We start from the raw sequence: 14,738 nt of genomic DNA, 5'->3' as shown, positions 1-14,738 counted from the left end.
CTCACTGGTTTGCCAGTAGCTGCTCTGTTTGAGTCAAAAAAAAACAACTATATCATCTGGGAAAACACAGTGTCTGCAGATATCTCAACAAAGAGCAGCCTTTTCATTGTACTGTGGTAATTCTAAAATATTCATAATGAAATATTTTAAGAGCAATTTGTGCGTCAAACCTCAATGTAAAAAACCCAACCAACCACAAACCAAACCTTCCAACGTGTTTTTCATTGGATCCTTGTAGTAAAAGCATTGAGCAATTTGGGGTTTCCTGAGCTTCATTGTTTCTATTAATGTTTTCTAAGGTAAAGATGTGCTTTGAAGAGTTTATTCCCTCAAGCTCTGGATTACAGAACTGACAGAAGCATTCCAGGCAATCATGTATATTTATTTTACTTATTCACTGCATCATTTTTTGTGTATGAAACACATGCTAAACCTTTCCAAATGCAATTTTACTCAGCTAATCATCATGTGAAGCAAATTGAACAGGATACAATAAAAAAGCCTCTATTCATTTACTAGAAATGACAGAAAGTTGGGAAACAGAATATGTCCAGCTACTATTTAATATTTTTGGACCTGGATATCTTGGTATTTTACTTCAAGTGAAGGTTTGAGATGTATCCAGAGAGAAGGCTGACTAGCAGAATTACCTGGTACTTGAGCCTTTAAAGTTTCTGGAATGCACAGTTCACCTTTCTGCAGTGAGTGCTGGATGCCTTCATCAGAAGATCTGCTCTGAGGAATGATGCTTGGATTCTGATGAATTTGCTTTTCTTCCTAATTGTTTTCCATGGGAAGACCAGGTTCCCTGAGTCCAGGGTCTAGTGCTGTCTTCTCTCTTTATCCTTTTCTTCCCTTGGTTGTGATGCCTGCATGGTTTCCAGTACAATTCTGTCTGCATCTCCTCCAGGAGCTGTTCATGCAAACAAGCTCAGCTTCTCTTCATACAAAGTTTCAAGACTGCCATAAAAAGATAAATAAGAAATTCTTATACTAGAGGATTCTCCAGTTATTATAGAAATAAACAGATGATGGTAATGATGAAATTTTTTTTTAGAGAATAGTGCAAATATGCATTTAGCAGGACACCTACCAGGTATCTGAGACTTTACCTTTAAAAAGTAAAACATTGTTGGTGACTTTTCAGTATTTGCCTGTTCCAGTAGATCTGTTCCTACCTAAGAATATCAGAAGCCATGTAACAAGGATTTGTTGTGAGAGGTTACCTAATTAATTATTTGGACCAATATCCTGTGTTGCTTTGGGTTTTTCTTGATTAGGTTTTAATGATGATTTCACAAAAGACTCTTGCTGCCTCTGGTTTAATCTTGTGTTCTGTAATGGTTTTATCATATTGCTATATCTGGTACTTTATCCTTAAACAAGACACACTAGTTGAATTTCTGAACTTCTCTTCTGTCTTCCTGTCTCTCCCTTCTCCCTAAAAATACTTGGTATTCAAAATATATTTACAAAGAATTCTTGGTTTTGTTTAAAGTTGATCTGTCAAAGGAGTCTTAGAAGCAAGATGAGAGACTTCCTTGAAAGAAGTAGAAGGGACTCAAAATACAGTTCTCCTCTGAGCTGGAATTATCTTTACATTGTAAAAGAATAAATATTATTGTTCCAAATGCCTGTAGTTTGAAATTCACCCAGTAGTTTATCAGGCTGTTCAGCAAAGATGCTCTGTGCTACTCTAGGCCTCCAAAACTTTGTTCCTAAAGGAGGTTCAGATGTGGACTGTGAGTCTGCTGTTCAGAGTTTTGAATTTTGCAAAGCAAAATCTCCAAGGTTCCAGGTACCTTAGAAGATCCAGTGGATCCTAAATAAAAATGAGCAGCATTTCATGAAAATCCTGTGCATGGTCCTCAGTTTCACACCTTCCTCTGGCAATATAAAATTGTTTTAGAGACACCCCCAGTCTTTTATTCTCCTCCAAAGATTCAAAGACCGTGGTTTTAAGTAGGAGGGACTGCCAGGAAATTACTGCAACCTGAGTTTACTTCAATGCTTCCCCCCAGCTTCATGATCCCAGAGTTAAAAAGGCAAAGAGGTGCCTAAGCCCTTTCCCAGAGAGAACTTCTCTCTCTTGTACCTGTGAGGCACAGCTGGGAGCTGTGAGTATCCAGGCCTTTGGCACCAGCAGTAGAACTGCTTCTTGGAAATGAAAACTAAAGGAAAAGTAGGAATCTGGCACCAATTAGAGAACTGTGTTCTGAATTCTCACCAAGGGCAAATCTCTCCACTAAGAATATTCATTTTTGTGTTGATTTTTTTTTAGTAGTGCTGCATACAATTGTTTGGTTACAGTGGTGATGGGGCTCAGTACTTACTACCGCTAACATGGATTCTCTGCTGCTCATTTAATCCTGCTCATTTAAAGTCCAGGGTACTAAATTTATAATCTTTCTTTTTGCCTAAGCAAATCTCATTAATATTTTAAAGGCCATATATAATCCCCTTCCTCCATTTCCTTGCTTCATTTTGCTGATTTTCCCCATCCCTCTGTCCATGGCGAACACAGAGTGACTGTGTTCCCATATTCACTGTCCCATGAATTACCTCTGGTCAGCCCTCACCATTGCTCTGAATTCTTTGCAGTATCCAAGTCACCTCCTTCCCAATCCTTTTGCCTTTGTGGGGCCGTGGGCTTTGACAGCCACCCAGATAGCAATGAATCAGTGTTTTTATTTTTCCAACCCATATGCAAGGCAGCTTGCTTGATATAAATCATCCTGTGGCCAATTCACTTTGAAATGGGATATCCATTTACCAGCTGACTTTGCTGCTGGCTTTCTGGACCGATGCATCCAAACCCCTCCTTTTTTTGTTAAAAAATGACTACAACGTTGTGACTAACCTTTCCAGACTGTATTTCTCAACTGGTGTAGGCTGGTGTTTATTTTGGCTGGCTTCCCACTGTATAATATACACTGTTCATGCCAGCTCATGGCAAAACTCACAATTAAACCAAAATAATAGCCCAGATGTTTGTCGTAACTTGCTCTGCACACTTTACCTCATTAGCACCACCCATTCCTTCTCCCCCCATGCCCCCCGATGCCATCTCCTCCTTATTTTTATTACTAATCTAAAAATGCAACATTTGCTTTTTAAAATGCTTTGAATCTTGAAACTTTCCATTAGCTGGCAAGTTGTAGGGAATGGCTGTCGTGGAAGGCTCAGCCGAGCTGGTTGCTTTGAGTACTGGAAGTTCAGTGTTACCAACACAAGAAAATCCCTCTGGCTGCCATCCCATCCCATCCCATCCCATCCCTAGATCACTTCAGGCCTCATTTTCTTCTCCCTTGTATTTGTATCCAGCGACTTGCCAGGAGCTGCTTCTGATTTGCGCCGGGTCAGAATGTTTGTGTGGTGAGGAAAACAGCTCTGCTGAACATTTAAGTCCTTTGTGAATGTCCTGTGCTCCCCTGGAAGCTGTCTGACTGCAGGATTCAGTGAATGTTCCCTGAGTCAGTTCCTCATTTGGTTTGAGCCATTTCCAGAACTGTACAAGTTAGGCTGAATGCATGTAAAGTAAATACAACTAATATTTCTTTTTTCCCCTCTTTCTTCCGTGCTGCATCCTGCAAAGGGGAGCAACAAAGTAAGTTGTTTGTCCTTTTACAAAATCCTTTTGTATCCTGTCTGAAGGACTTTGTAATGAAAATGAGTTTGTCTTTCAGTTTACACAGCTATTGCCTGCATGCTTTTAACAGCAAAATGCAATTAAAAATGTGGATGCAAGTGTCTTCAAGAAAAAACTATAACTGGCTCTTTTAATTTTGGGGAAAGAGTGTTAAGTGTTGCTGAGCTGTTTTTAAGGAGGTTCAGTAAGAATGCTTCTATAAAAGTATTGGGCCTGAAGATTATGAAGGTATAGTAATAAAGACCTTCTGAGGAAAGGTTACTACAGTCTGATGAAACTCATTACAGCTGGGTTTTTTGACCATACATCAAAGCTTGTATTAATGGGCAGTTATAAAAACCCAGCACTAAAGTCTTAAATAACAGATTTGCTGGCGTTGTTGGCTAAGCTGAACTAGATCAGTGTACTGGCTTTGAAGGTGCCTTAAAATGGATGGAGGAGGGTGGGGTCAACATTTGACTTGGCTTCTAGACCCTTGATGTGTTCCAGCTGGACAGCAGCAGAAGGGTGTGGGGTGTGGAGAGGGAGAACTGAAATATGCGTGGTAGGGGTTTTTTTGAAAGTAAGCAGCACATAAAAAGACGGTTTTGCTGATGTTGATCTGATAAACGAATAATCATGCAGTTCCCAGGGTTAGGACTTTTTAATGCCATTTTTACTGAGCTTAAGAATGCAAGTTTCACATCTCACACTTTGGAATAAGATGCAGAGAGAGTTTGTCATACTTCAGAAAGGAGCTATACAGCTTTTGTGACTTTTTTCCCCCCTCCTTCCTGTTTTGATATATTAACCCTTAAGAAGATTAATCTGGAGCATCAAAAGATGCTTCAGAGCAAACGTTCAAAGTAGCCTTTGAATAATTCTGTAGCATCTCTTTGTGAGCTGGAAGCCTTCTGGGAAATTTGGGAAAGACCCAGGTGGGTTTTAAAGGTTTTGACGGTTGGGGAATTTTGTCTGCTTCTAATTTTTGTATTTTTAACCAGTTTTTGACCACTCCTCTCTCCACAGTAGCTGGGCTCAGAAGCACCAAAAATACTCTGTTTTGTTGGCCTGCCTGAGAAAAGGTTCTCTTAGTGTTGGGTGGGGAGGGGTTAAGAGAATTGGTGAATTGATGGCATAGAGAGAGGACTTTACATAGGAGGTGGTGTGAAATGTAAATGTTAACTGTGTACACTAAAATGTCAAGGTAGTGTTTATAATGTTTCTTTACGACATGCTGGCTTAAGGCTTTGCTGCTGCAGGGGATGCTGCTCTGATCTCAGAGGAGACTGTAGATGCTCTGTTAAGGGAAATGGGGATAGATGGGACACCACTGAGTCTGGAGGTCAGGAGCTGCATGGACCTGCTCTATTCTCCAGAGCTGTGAGCTGTGGGGCACCCCAGGGAGGTCAGCACCAGAAGCAGCTGACAGATTTCGGCAGGACACCCATGAGCAGGGAGAGGAGAAGCCTGTGAGATGTGAGGATTTGGGAGCTCTTAACTCTTCCTTTTATTCTGTTTATAGTTTATTCTTAACTCCTTCCTCTTTATTCTGAGCCAAGGGTAGTTCTTGCTGTAGGTTCAGAAGCTCCATCTGGCCTGGGTTGCCATCCAGAAGATAACTCCAAAAGAAATCTCCAGGAAACCATCCTGATCTTTCTCTTTGAACCAGTTCCTTGTAAGGATTTGTGTCTCATCATCCGTGTGTCCCCCTTCTCCTTCACACACATCACTCCTGCTGGAGTCTGGAGATCACCTGATCCCAGGTGGACACATAGAACCAACCTGCAGCTGCCTGCAGAGGCTCAAACTCCACAGTCTTGAGATTTCTGTACCTAGTGGAGTTGGAAAATGACGTGGATAAACCTGAGAGGTGACCAGAGTTTCTGAGAAGAGGCCAGGGGGGAGAGGAATGGCAGATTGACAATGACAGTGTCTTAAAGCTCCTAATGCAACTTTGTGCTGAAAAGCTGCAGAATCCTTCCTTACTGTCTCAGCACAGCTTTTGTGGGTTGCTACCAGAGCTGTAACCCTTCTCCAGTGCGGCCCAGTGTGCTGTTCCTGCACTGGATCCTGTCATGTGTTCATGTGTCAAGATCCTGCACTCACCCATCCGTTCAGACTGTGGCCTCTTTTATACCTCTGGCTTTAGCTTTGCACTCTTGGACTTACAAAAGTAAAAATAAACATTGGAGTAATGAGTCCGTAAGAAAAAGGGGGAGGAAGGGAAGTGAAGAGGGTTTATAATCGTCAGTGGACTACTAATCATTTTTATTTTTACTTTTTATTGTTGCACAATCATTACTGTAAGTGAGATTTCTCACATGGTTAAAGATAAATATATCTTCAGAAGCTTTGTTGGATAAAATCTGTAAAAGGGTCGTGTAGAATGAGGTAATGGAGACCTACCTCATTCAGCAAGCACATGTTGGCAAGCTGCATTTTGCTAATATTAACACTGAGCTCCACAGCCTTGCATGAGGAATGAGTGCAGAATTGCCCAGAGTTGTGCAGAGCACTGTAGCTTCAGCCCAGCTGCTGAAGACAGAGGAGCTGAGAGCTTCTGACTGTCCTAACCCACCACTGTGGATTTGCTGCTTACCCTGTGCATCCTCTTTACCATTTAAAAACCAAATCCCCTCCAAACAGCCCTCCAGATGCTGCTGTGTAAAAACAATACCAAAACCCGAACCATTCTCCCAGAGTCCATCTCCATGGGCTTCTAACACTGTTGGGTTAAAGGAGTAGATAGAGGCTGGGACCTTAGGAAATGTTGATTCTGAATCCCTGGGCACGCAAGCAATAAAACAACAGCAACAGAAAAATTAGAAAAATCTCAAAAGCTTGAAGTGCCACTTTTTAATATAAAAAATCACCTTTCTTTTGTCATCATTAAGCCCTGAATTAGCCAATCATTTCTACTTGATTCAAAGTACCAAACACGTGAATGCTGAGCTCAGACTTCAGAAACTTTGACTTGGAAAACCAAAATCTCTTTAAATTACTTTTTACAGATAGTGACTACAAATTTCATGCCTTCTAATTATTTTGCATTGCTGTGCTTGCTGATAACCCTTTACAGAATGTGTAGAACTAAAGTCTATAAAGTCCATGTTCACATCTCAGTGGAGTTGTCACAGTGCAGATAATGCTGTGCATGCAAACGGTCACTGAATGTAAAATCAGTGTAATTTAGTTGGCATTTTCTCTTAGGAAAAGCAGAGTCCCCCTGAAAAGAGAAAGAAAATACTCTTCCTGTCAGGTCAGTTTGCCTTTTAGTGCTTCAAATTCTTTTTGGTGATTATTAATGGCTTAAATTAAAGTCTTTCTTTTCTCTCCCCTTTTTTTAAAGACTTCTTATTTTATTTAAAGTGGAGTTAATGTTACTAAACCCAGATTCCAGATCAGCTACTTCATTAAGGAGTCCAGATGTCCTCCTGTCTCTTGAGACTGTCCTGGAAAATGGGAACATAGTGAAGTCAGGATCCTCATTCTCCCTGCATATATGACGGCAGTGCTCTCAGTTCATGTGTTTTGTGCTTGGCTCTTCATGTAAATGCAGGTGCAGTGCCAGAAGCTGGAGGTGTCTCACACTGGAATAAAGTTCTGGTGCTTTCTTTTCAAGTCTGGCCATGTTTCTGAAAGGGCTTCAGTTCCCTCCCAGACATAACTGTGTTCCTGGCTGTGGTGATGCTCTGCCAGTGCCCCAGCCAGATTCAGTGGTTCTACTCTGGGATTGCTCAAGTCCCTGCTTGGGATAAGTCCCAAAAGTAGAAAAAGTAAAGACTTGTTTGGGTTTGTTGAAAAGCAAACTGCTGATATGTCAGAGGGCAAAACAGTGTAGTCAGAAGTGTAAACTCTGCATTTACTGAGTTTACTTTTTTTAAACTAGTATATTTTAGAAAAGGAAGGCATTGAATTCTAGGAAAAGAAGAATGCATTTCAGTTGTGACTAAAGGTGGCTTCAAGCCAAGTAGGTTTAAAAATAACTTTTAAATGAAGTGTTAATTTTTTTTTTTTCAAGTGGAAAAATGCCATAATTTTATAGACAGTGTTTCAGTCATTGCTTTGAACAGATGAGCTGGATTTTACAAGGAAGTCCCGGTGTAAAAGAGCAGCCCGAGGGGGTGAGGGTGCATGCGCACACGCTGGGTCAAAAGCAGTCCAAAAGGCAGGCAGGAAAGGAAATGGCAGGCTGTTTTCCAGTCCCCTTCTCCCTGCCTCGCTGCTCCAACGATGTGAAAACATGTTTCAGATGAAAGCATCTTCTGCTTCTCCTAAATATTTACTCCTTCAAACAAAAACTGAAAAGATGAAACCTTGCTCCCCCAATGTTGCCGAAGAAACAGAGCAGCCCTGGTTCATATTCCTGTAAGAGTAAAAGAACTTCTGTCCCAAGAGAATTAGAAATGTCCTGGGGAGAAGAGATTCACAGGGTTGCATCAGTTGCAGGGAGTGTAACAAGATGCAGGCTGATATTCTGAATGGTTCCAAAGCCAGCCTCGCTGAAGCTGCTGATGGGGTTGGGGCTTCAATGGCTGTCACGGGTTTTATGTTCCTGCTCTTAGCTGAGGCTGCTGACATTAAGCAAACTCCAGGAAATTTAGAAATGAGCAAACATTTTTTATTTCTGTTATGTATTCACGGTGGGCTCTTTACTGTGCTTTTGGCAAGGTGTCTGCATACTGAAAATATTTTTAAATTCTTCATTTTTTATGGGGCAGCTAGTTTTTACACCACTTCTGCTCCGATGAAGGATTTTGATGAAACTCTGCAGAAAGGTGAAGGCTCTCTGGCTGTGAAGTTTCAGGAATGTCAGCCCCATTCTGGACATTCAGTGAGGTTTGCTCTGGGGAAGGCAGTGAGAGTAGCCAAATCTTAGGGTGCTTTCCTAGAGCTGGTCAATGAGCACTGAAAGTTGGCTGGAGCAGAGGAAGGTGCTTCTGGGCTGTGCTGCAGCAATCTCAGCCACAAAGGTCCTTTGGAGCCCAGGCTGATACCTGCACAGGAGTCCCTGTGGCTCCAGCTCTTGGAACAGCTGTGGTCAGGAAGGGCAGGTTGCTCCTGTAGCATGTGAGATCACCCCTGAGTGGGACTGAACAGAGGGGAAACACACAACTATCACAAGGGTTTGGGACAATCCTAAAATATCCTACTTGTCTTCTAAGTCAGTAATTGCTCAAAAGCTGAATAGAAATTAGGAGTAAATAAAAATTTGAGGTTTTTTTTCCCTGCCAAAAATGTCACCAGGCTCACTCTTCCATAGCATTTACAGTGTAACAGCAAATGTCACCATTGGACATGAGGGTGGAGGGCAGCTGATGAACAGCCAGATACTCCTTTTTTCTCATCTCGAAGGGAAAACAAGATGATCAGGAGAAACTGAATGTTGCTTACCCTGACTCTGTTCTGGACTAAAATGAAGATATGCAATGTCTGCTCTGACACTAGCTCATCCTGGATTTTTTTTAACCTTCTCTACCTACCTCTCTTTGTGGAGACAGGTTTATGATTACTTTCCATGTGCTGAGTCAGAATCAAGGCCCATATTACGGGTGTAAAACCCTCCATTCTGGAGGTGCATTCTTTAGTTACGTAACTCTCCTTCCAGAATGTCATGTGTTCCTGTTCTGTGGTCACTCCTCACTCCTGTTTCCCAGCTCCATTGTGGCCTTTGACTGATGTCTTCCCTGTTCTTCTCTGTTTGGTGTGTGACACTTGATATCTTAAGAGTGCCAGTTTTGGAGAATGGTGATTTCCCACTAGGAAGAGCTGTCTGTGGACATGTTCAGGTGTCTGATCAATGCAGTTTTTGAGTGACTTTCATACCTTTATTCCTGAAGCCTCAGTTCTTGCAGCAGAGAAACAAGTGATCTCATTCTGTTTCCTTTATATTATTCTTTTTTGAAACTCAACCTCTGCTCTTCCTCTTCAATAAGCAAGTTATTTATAATTAAAAGAGAGAATTTTGTACCATTGTATGTTCAGACAACACCTCACATTATTGTGGTAGGTAGAAGTTCATTGGTGGGTGGCTACAAAATTACCAAGAGCTGTAACACACGGTGTCAGGCCTCCCTTAGCAGCAGATACTCAAACTTTCTGATTGCATTTGCTGTTTGCATAGTATTATCTTGACCTGTTCAACAGCTGGGGTTTCTAAACTGGGTGGCAGCAAACCTAAGGGCATTTATGGAAATCAAGTAAAGAAACTAACCCAGAGAATGGAAGATAAAGTCCATGAGAAAAATCCGTCTTGTGCAGTGTAATTTCATGTTCAGTTGTAGTTTGGTTTAATACTGTTTGATTTTCAGATCTAGATATTCTTCCAGTAGAAGCAGGAACCTTTTTGTAGTGAACAGAAGCCTTTCCAGTCACAGGCCAGCTGTCCCTAGCTGTGTTGTGCTGTCACTTTGTTCAAATATGGAGTTGTTCATGACCATGGCCTGGAAACAACTGCTGTACCAGATTTCTAAATTATAGTTATTGAAGGTTATTGGGCTGATTCAGACAGCAAATTCTCAGTAGTGTGAGTGAGATTGTGCTTAGCTCTCCTAAGGACTGACCTTGGCTCTGCTTAGCTTAGCTTTTATCCATGTTTGCAGCTGTAGCCAGGGCAGGCATCCTCAAAAAGCTCAGCTTCTCTTTCAGATCACCTGTGCCTCAAGAGGTGGCTGCAAACACTTGAGATGTACTCATGTCAGCTCTGTGCACCACGGAACTCTATGGGCAGAGTTCCCTGCTGTTCCTCAGCTGAGGGCTTTGACATGGGTGATGGTTTCTCTCCTGAGACCAAAAGGCAGCATTGTCTGCAGTCCTGAACACCACCTGTGTTGCCCTTGGTGTGGTGAAAATCAAGGCTCTTGCCTTAAGAAACTTCACCTTCAGTTGTCTTTATAGTTTGAAAATATCAGTTCCCTCTTTGTTATATACTGCTCTGCAGAAAATACCTCTTAATGTGATGGGTGAATGTGTGGGCTCAGCAATGGTTTCATTTCAGCCAGGCTGGGTCAAGGTCAGGCTGGAAGATGGGCATAGGGAAGGCAATGGCATCACTTCCAGAGAGTGAGAATCCACCTGTTGTGAGTGGGGGTGCTGACCTTAGTGTTGCATGACTTTGGGGACTGTTTGGGTTTTTCCAATGACTTTTGTAGTCTGATAAGTGTTCTGCTAAAATAAAGTTCTCCTTTTGTAGAACCAATACTGTCTTTGTCTCACTGGGGCTGTGATTTCTGCCCCATGCCCCATTTATTTTCTTGAGCTCCCTTTTCTTTGTACAGTTTCTTTTGTAAGCCCCAGCATGATGCCTTTCCAGCAGCTGGCTTTAATATTGGGAATAGATACTATTTGTCTGGAAGTTGCAGTTGCAAATCAGGATCCCATTTTACAAACTAAGAGTAAGAACATTGTTCCTGGCAGTCCAAGAATGGCATGAGAGAATCAATGAATTCTTGCAGGACAGTGTTGTTTGTTAAAGGTTTGTCACTAGCACTAGAATGCTTCTAGAAACAGGGGTTTGGGCACACTACCTGTTTGGCACTGGTCTGCCTAGCAAAGGACATTTATTCTTTAAAAATCACCTCACTCCAACTTTAAAAAAACCTGACTTCAACCTCTTTTGAGTATGCAGGGATTTCTTTCTTCCTGTCTTTTAAATATGAAGGGGATTAATCCTCCTGTTGTGACTATTTCTCAGATACTCTTCACTTCTCTCTGAAATTTGACACTTGTTGATTCGAGTGGCCATCCTTACATGGTGGAACCACCTCAGCTTAGAGTATAAAAATTGCTTGAAAGTGTGTATTGGGTCAGTTGTTCAAGTGATAAAGCATCAATAATCCTTGTGAAGTATCCTAGATGTAGGCATGCAATGAAGTTCTCCCGCCTTCTGTGTACCCAAGACTGAGTGTCTGTTTTCCAAGACCCTGGTTAATGTCTTTGTTCAGGCACACTGGATGGGCTTCCTTTAGTGTATAAAACCATCAACATTTTCCCATCAGAATTATGGTCTTTTTTGATGGGTTCCTACGGAGGAATTGCATTTTTGGGAATCTGTGTTTAGAATAATCAATGATTTTTCCTTCCAAGTCTGGATCTCTTGACTGTGAACTGCTTCTCTTCATTTCCAGTGGGTCTCTGGAAGTGCCAGATTCTTATATAATTGTCTTTGAGCAGCAAAGCAAGGGAACTCAAATTTCCAGTGGAGTACTTAAATACACACATCTTTTCTCTGGTGAGGCTCTCAGTGTGACCTCTTCCTCTCTCATGCATTGCTAGGGGTTTTTTTCAGGCAAAGTCTTCCTGTCTATGCTCCTTTTAGTTGAATCTTCCATTTGAGATGTTGGAATTATTTACTTGACCTAAAAGATGCTCCCTTTTTAAAGGAGTTCTCTGTATCTTATTTGCAGCTGCTTATGCTTCTTTGGTATTGGTAGCCTTTAGAATGATGGTTCACAGCTTTTTATAAAACACGTTTCATCATCTGGAGAAGAACATTAAGCTGAGGGTCACAAATACCTGAAAGTTTTCCACAAATGCCCTGCTCCTTCCAAATTCAACCCCCAACTGACAATGGAAAATTACAGTTCAAATAATGGTGATGCTACTGCTTTTGTTGCTGAGCATTTGGGTAAAAACACTCTTTTACTGTGGTAATTTCTCAGCCCCTTGGGAATGACTATTCAATGCTTTCAACCTTCTATTATTTTCTTGACAATTTTCTGGCTATATCCTGGAAAGTTTCTGGAGTCTGCTATGGCTCTACAGCAGCTGAGAATAAACTAAAACGTGTTCCATTCAGTATGTGAAGGTATAACTTTGGGCAGGGGAGGTTTCCAGTGCAAATAACATGTCCACATTTAGATGTAGACTAAAAACTCAGAGAGTTTCAGGTTCCCACTCAGTCCTCTTGGATATCTACAAAAACTAAGTGGTTTTGCTACAGAGCATAATCTCTGCTTCACACAGAATGTGTCTGCTAATACTCCTACTGGAATTTCCTAGTCAGTCCAAGTTCAGGCATCAAAGGGTTCAGATCTGGTCATTTGTTGGGAAATCACTGAGATTTCTCATATTTTTACAAATTTACTGAGTTTAAAGTATCTTGCTGGAAGGTCTGCTTAAAAACACACACTTCCAGAATGGAATGTTGTGCTAATCAAAAAAAAAAAAAAAAAAAAAAAGAGAGAGAGAAAGAAAGAAAATAAAAGGAAAAAACCTTCTTCACAGCCAAAGAAGTACTACATTGCAAAGTATATCCATCCTTCTTTGGACAGAGGACTGTTCTTTGCCCACTCTGCTGTGTGTCTCATAAGATGCTCCAGAGAGAGATGCAGCGACCTTTCCACTCTGTGTCTTTGGATGTGGGGTGGCAGGATATTTGAATCCATAACATTTAGTTTTAAACCTGCAGAATGCATTGAAATCCAGGCATTTATATCTTGAGAGTGCACCTGCATGTAGTCAACAGAGGAACTGTTACAAAAAGCTTTTTTCCCCCACTTTCTCCCAGTTTGGACTAGACAATGTCACACAAGAGCTGGAATATGAGGCAGTCTTAGCATGCAGCCACAGCAGTTCTTGCTGGTTTTTGGGTTTCCCAAAAGGATCCGTGCTCAGTAGGTTGTTCTTCTGCCAAAGGTTTTATCATGTGGACTGAATATTGTAACAGAACAGACAGCACCATCTTCATGTGTTTTTAGACATGTTATTTACTGGGGTTTCCCTGAAGAAAGCTTGGGGATTCTTTCCTTATGAGTCACTAACAAAGTGATTGTTTTTATATAAACTTTCCTTCAGCTGGTTAGAGTTGGAACACAGTGTCTTGTGCTCATTCTGGGGTCTGCCTTTCCTCTTAATTTTTTTTAATAGTTGTCCCTGCATCCAGCAGGATGGTTTGAACCTCCTGGCTTTCCCTCACACTCCCTCTGAGTTCCATAGTGTTGAAAATCACTGTTCTGGCCAGCCGACGTGCTGGTGGCGATCGCTGCGTGTGTGTGATTCCACTTCTCAGCTTTCTGCCTTGTGCTGCTTTTTCAACTCTGCACCTTCCTTGTGGTTTAAGGGAGAACGTGCTGTTGACATTACCCAAGCTGGAGTTTGCATTTCATGTGCTGAAATGAAAACAAAATTTTAAAGAACGTTGATCGTAGACTTCAGCGGCATAAAGGTTAAAAGCTGTAAAGTGCTGTTTCCATAATGGAAATCACTAGAGCTGGAGAGACACATCCCTTGCCTTGCATATGCCTGAATCCTTTCCCACCCTCTTTCAGTGGTGCAGTCACTTTTAATGACCTCCCTCCACAGCTTTTGAGTTCCAGCCCAACTGATGGCGCCAGGGGCTGAACCACAAGGAGATCTCCGGGCAAGCCGTGCCTGTGTCAGCCTTCTCGCCAGGCAGATGCTGTGTAGCCCTCTGCACTTCCTTGTGGGTTTTTTTATTACATTTTACATTTTTGAGCCTGAGACAGGAGCTGTGTTAAATCTACTAACCCAGTAATATGCCCGTAGGTGTGAAATTCTAGGCTACGCTTACCAGCTTCTCTTCCTGACCTCAGCTCAGGTATTTAAACTGTGTGTACATGTGTGTGATCATGTGGGTGTCGGACTTCACAGGTAATACTCTGCATTTACAGATCTGTTAAGATGCAGGACATTATTTTAACCTAAGAAGTATGCAGAATTCGACAAGTCTTTTTCATAACCCAAGATTGGGTTTCTTTATTTTTACAGGAACAGGAATGGTTTAGCTGGAATGAAAATGTTCATTCCACTGCATCATTAGCTACAGGCAGTCTTCAGTTGAAGTCTAGCCCATTTTTCATGCTAAAGCTCTAGTAGTTTGATCATTAATCAGCATGTAGGATGAATTTCTAGGCCTGAGAGAGCTTGTCTGTATGCTTGTAATTTAGGATGAACTCTTTTTTGGTTTTTTCTTATGAAAAGGAGGTAGTCAGAAAACAAATTATATTTTAAAGAGTTCACCTCTCTCTCACCCCTTTTCACCATTCCCCTTCTGGTAAACACCCCAAAACTTTTCATGAGATGGATATGGAGTTTTAGCTGGAGTAGCAGATCTTCAAGTGTGTCATTTGATCCTCCAATAAATCTA

The 14,738-nt window shown here is 41.6% G+C and overlaps 1 protein-coding gene across 7 annotated transcripts in view; it reads left to right on the top strand.

Moving 5' to 3' along the window:
• DNM3 (dynamin 3) overlaps positions 1-14,738 on the top strand; it is a 170,811-nt gene that overhangs the window by 116,014 nt on the left and 40,059 nt on the right. For 4 of the 7 annotated variants that reach the window (XM_064427547.1, XM_064427546.1, XM_064427544.1 and 1 more), the window contains one exon: positions 3,596-3,607. The exons of the other annotated variants lie outside the window; for them this stretch is intronic. In XM_064427547.1, coding sequence (XP_064283617.1) covers positions 3,596-3,607 — 12 coding nt within the window. The remainder of the gene's footprint in view (positions 1-3,595; positions 3,608-14,738) is intronic. 7 annotated transcript variants of the gene reach the window in all.

This window comes from Passer domesticus, chromosome 7 (genome assembly GCF_036417665.1).
Source record: "Passer domesticus isolate bPasDom1 chromosome 7, bPasDom1.hap1, whole genome shotgun sequence".
In the NCBI taxonomy this organism is placed as follows: Eukaryota; Metazoa; Chordata; class Aves; order Passeriformes; family Passeridae; genus Passer; species Passer domesticus.
The sequence above is the reverse complement of the archived record's forward strand: the minus strand, read 5'-3'. Positions and strand labels throughout refer to the sequence as shown.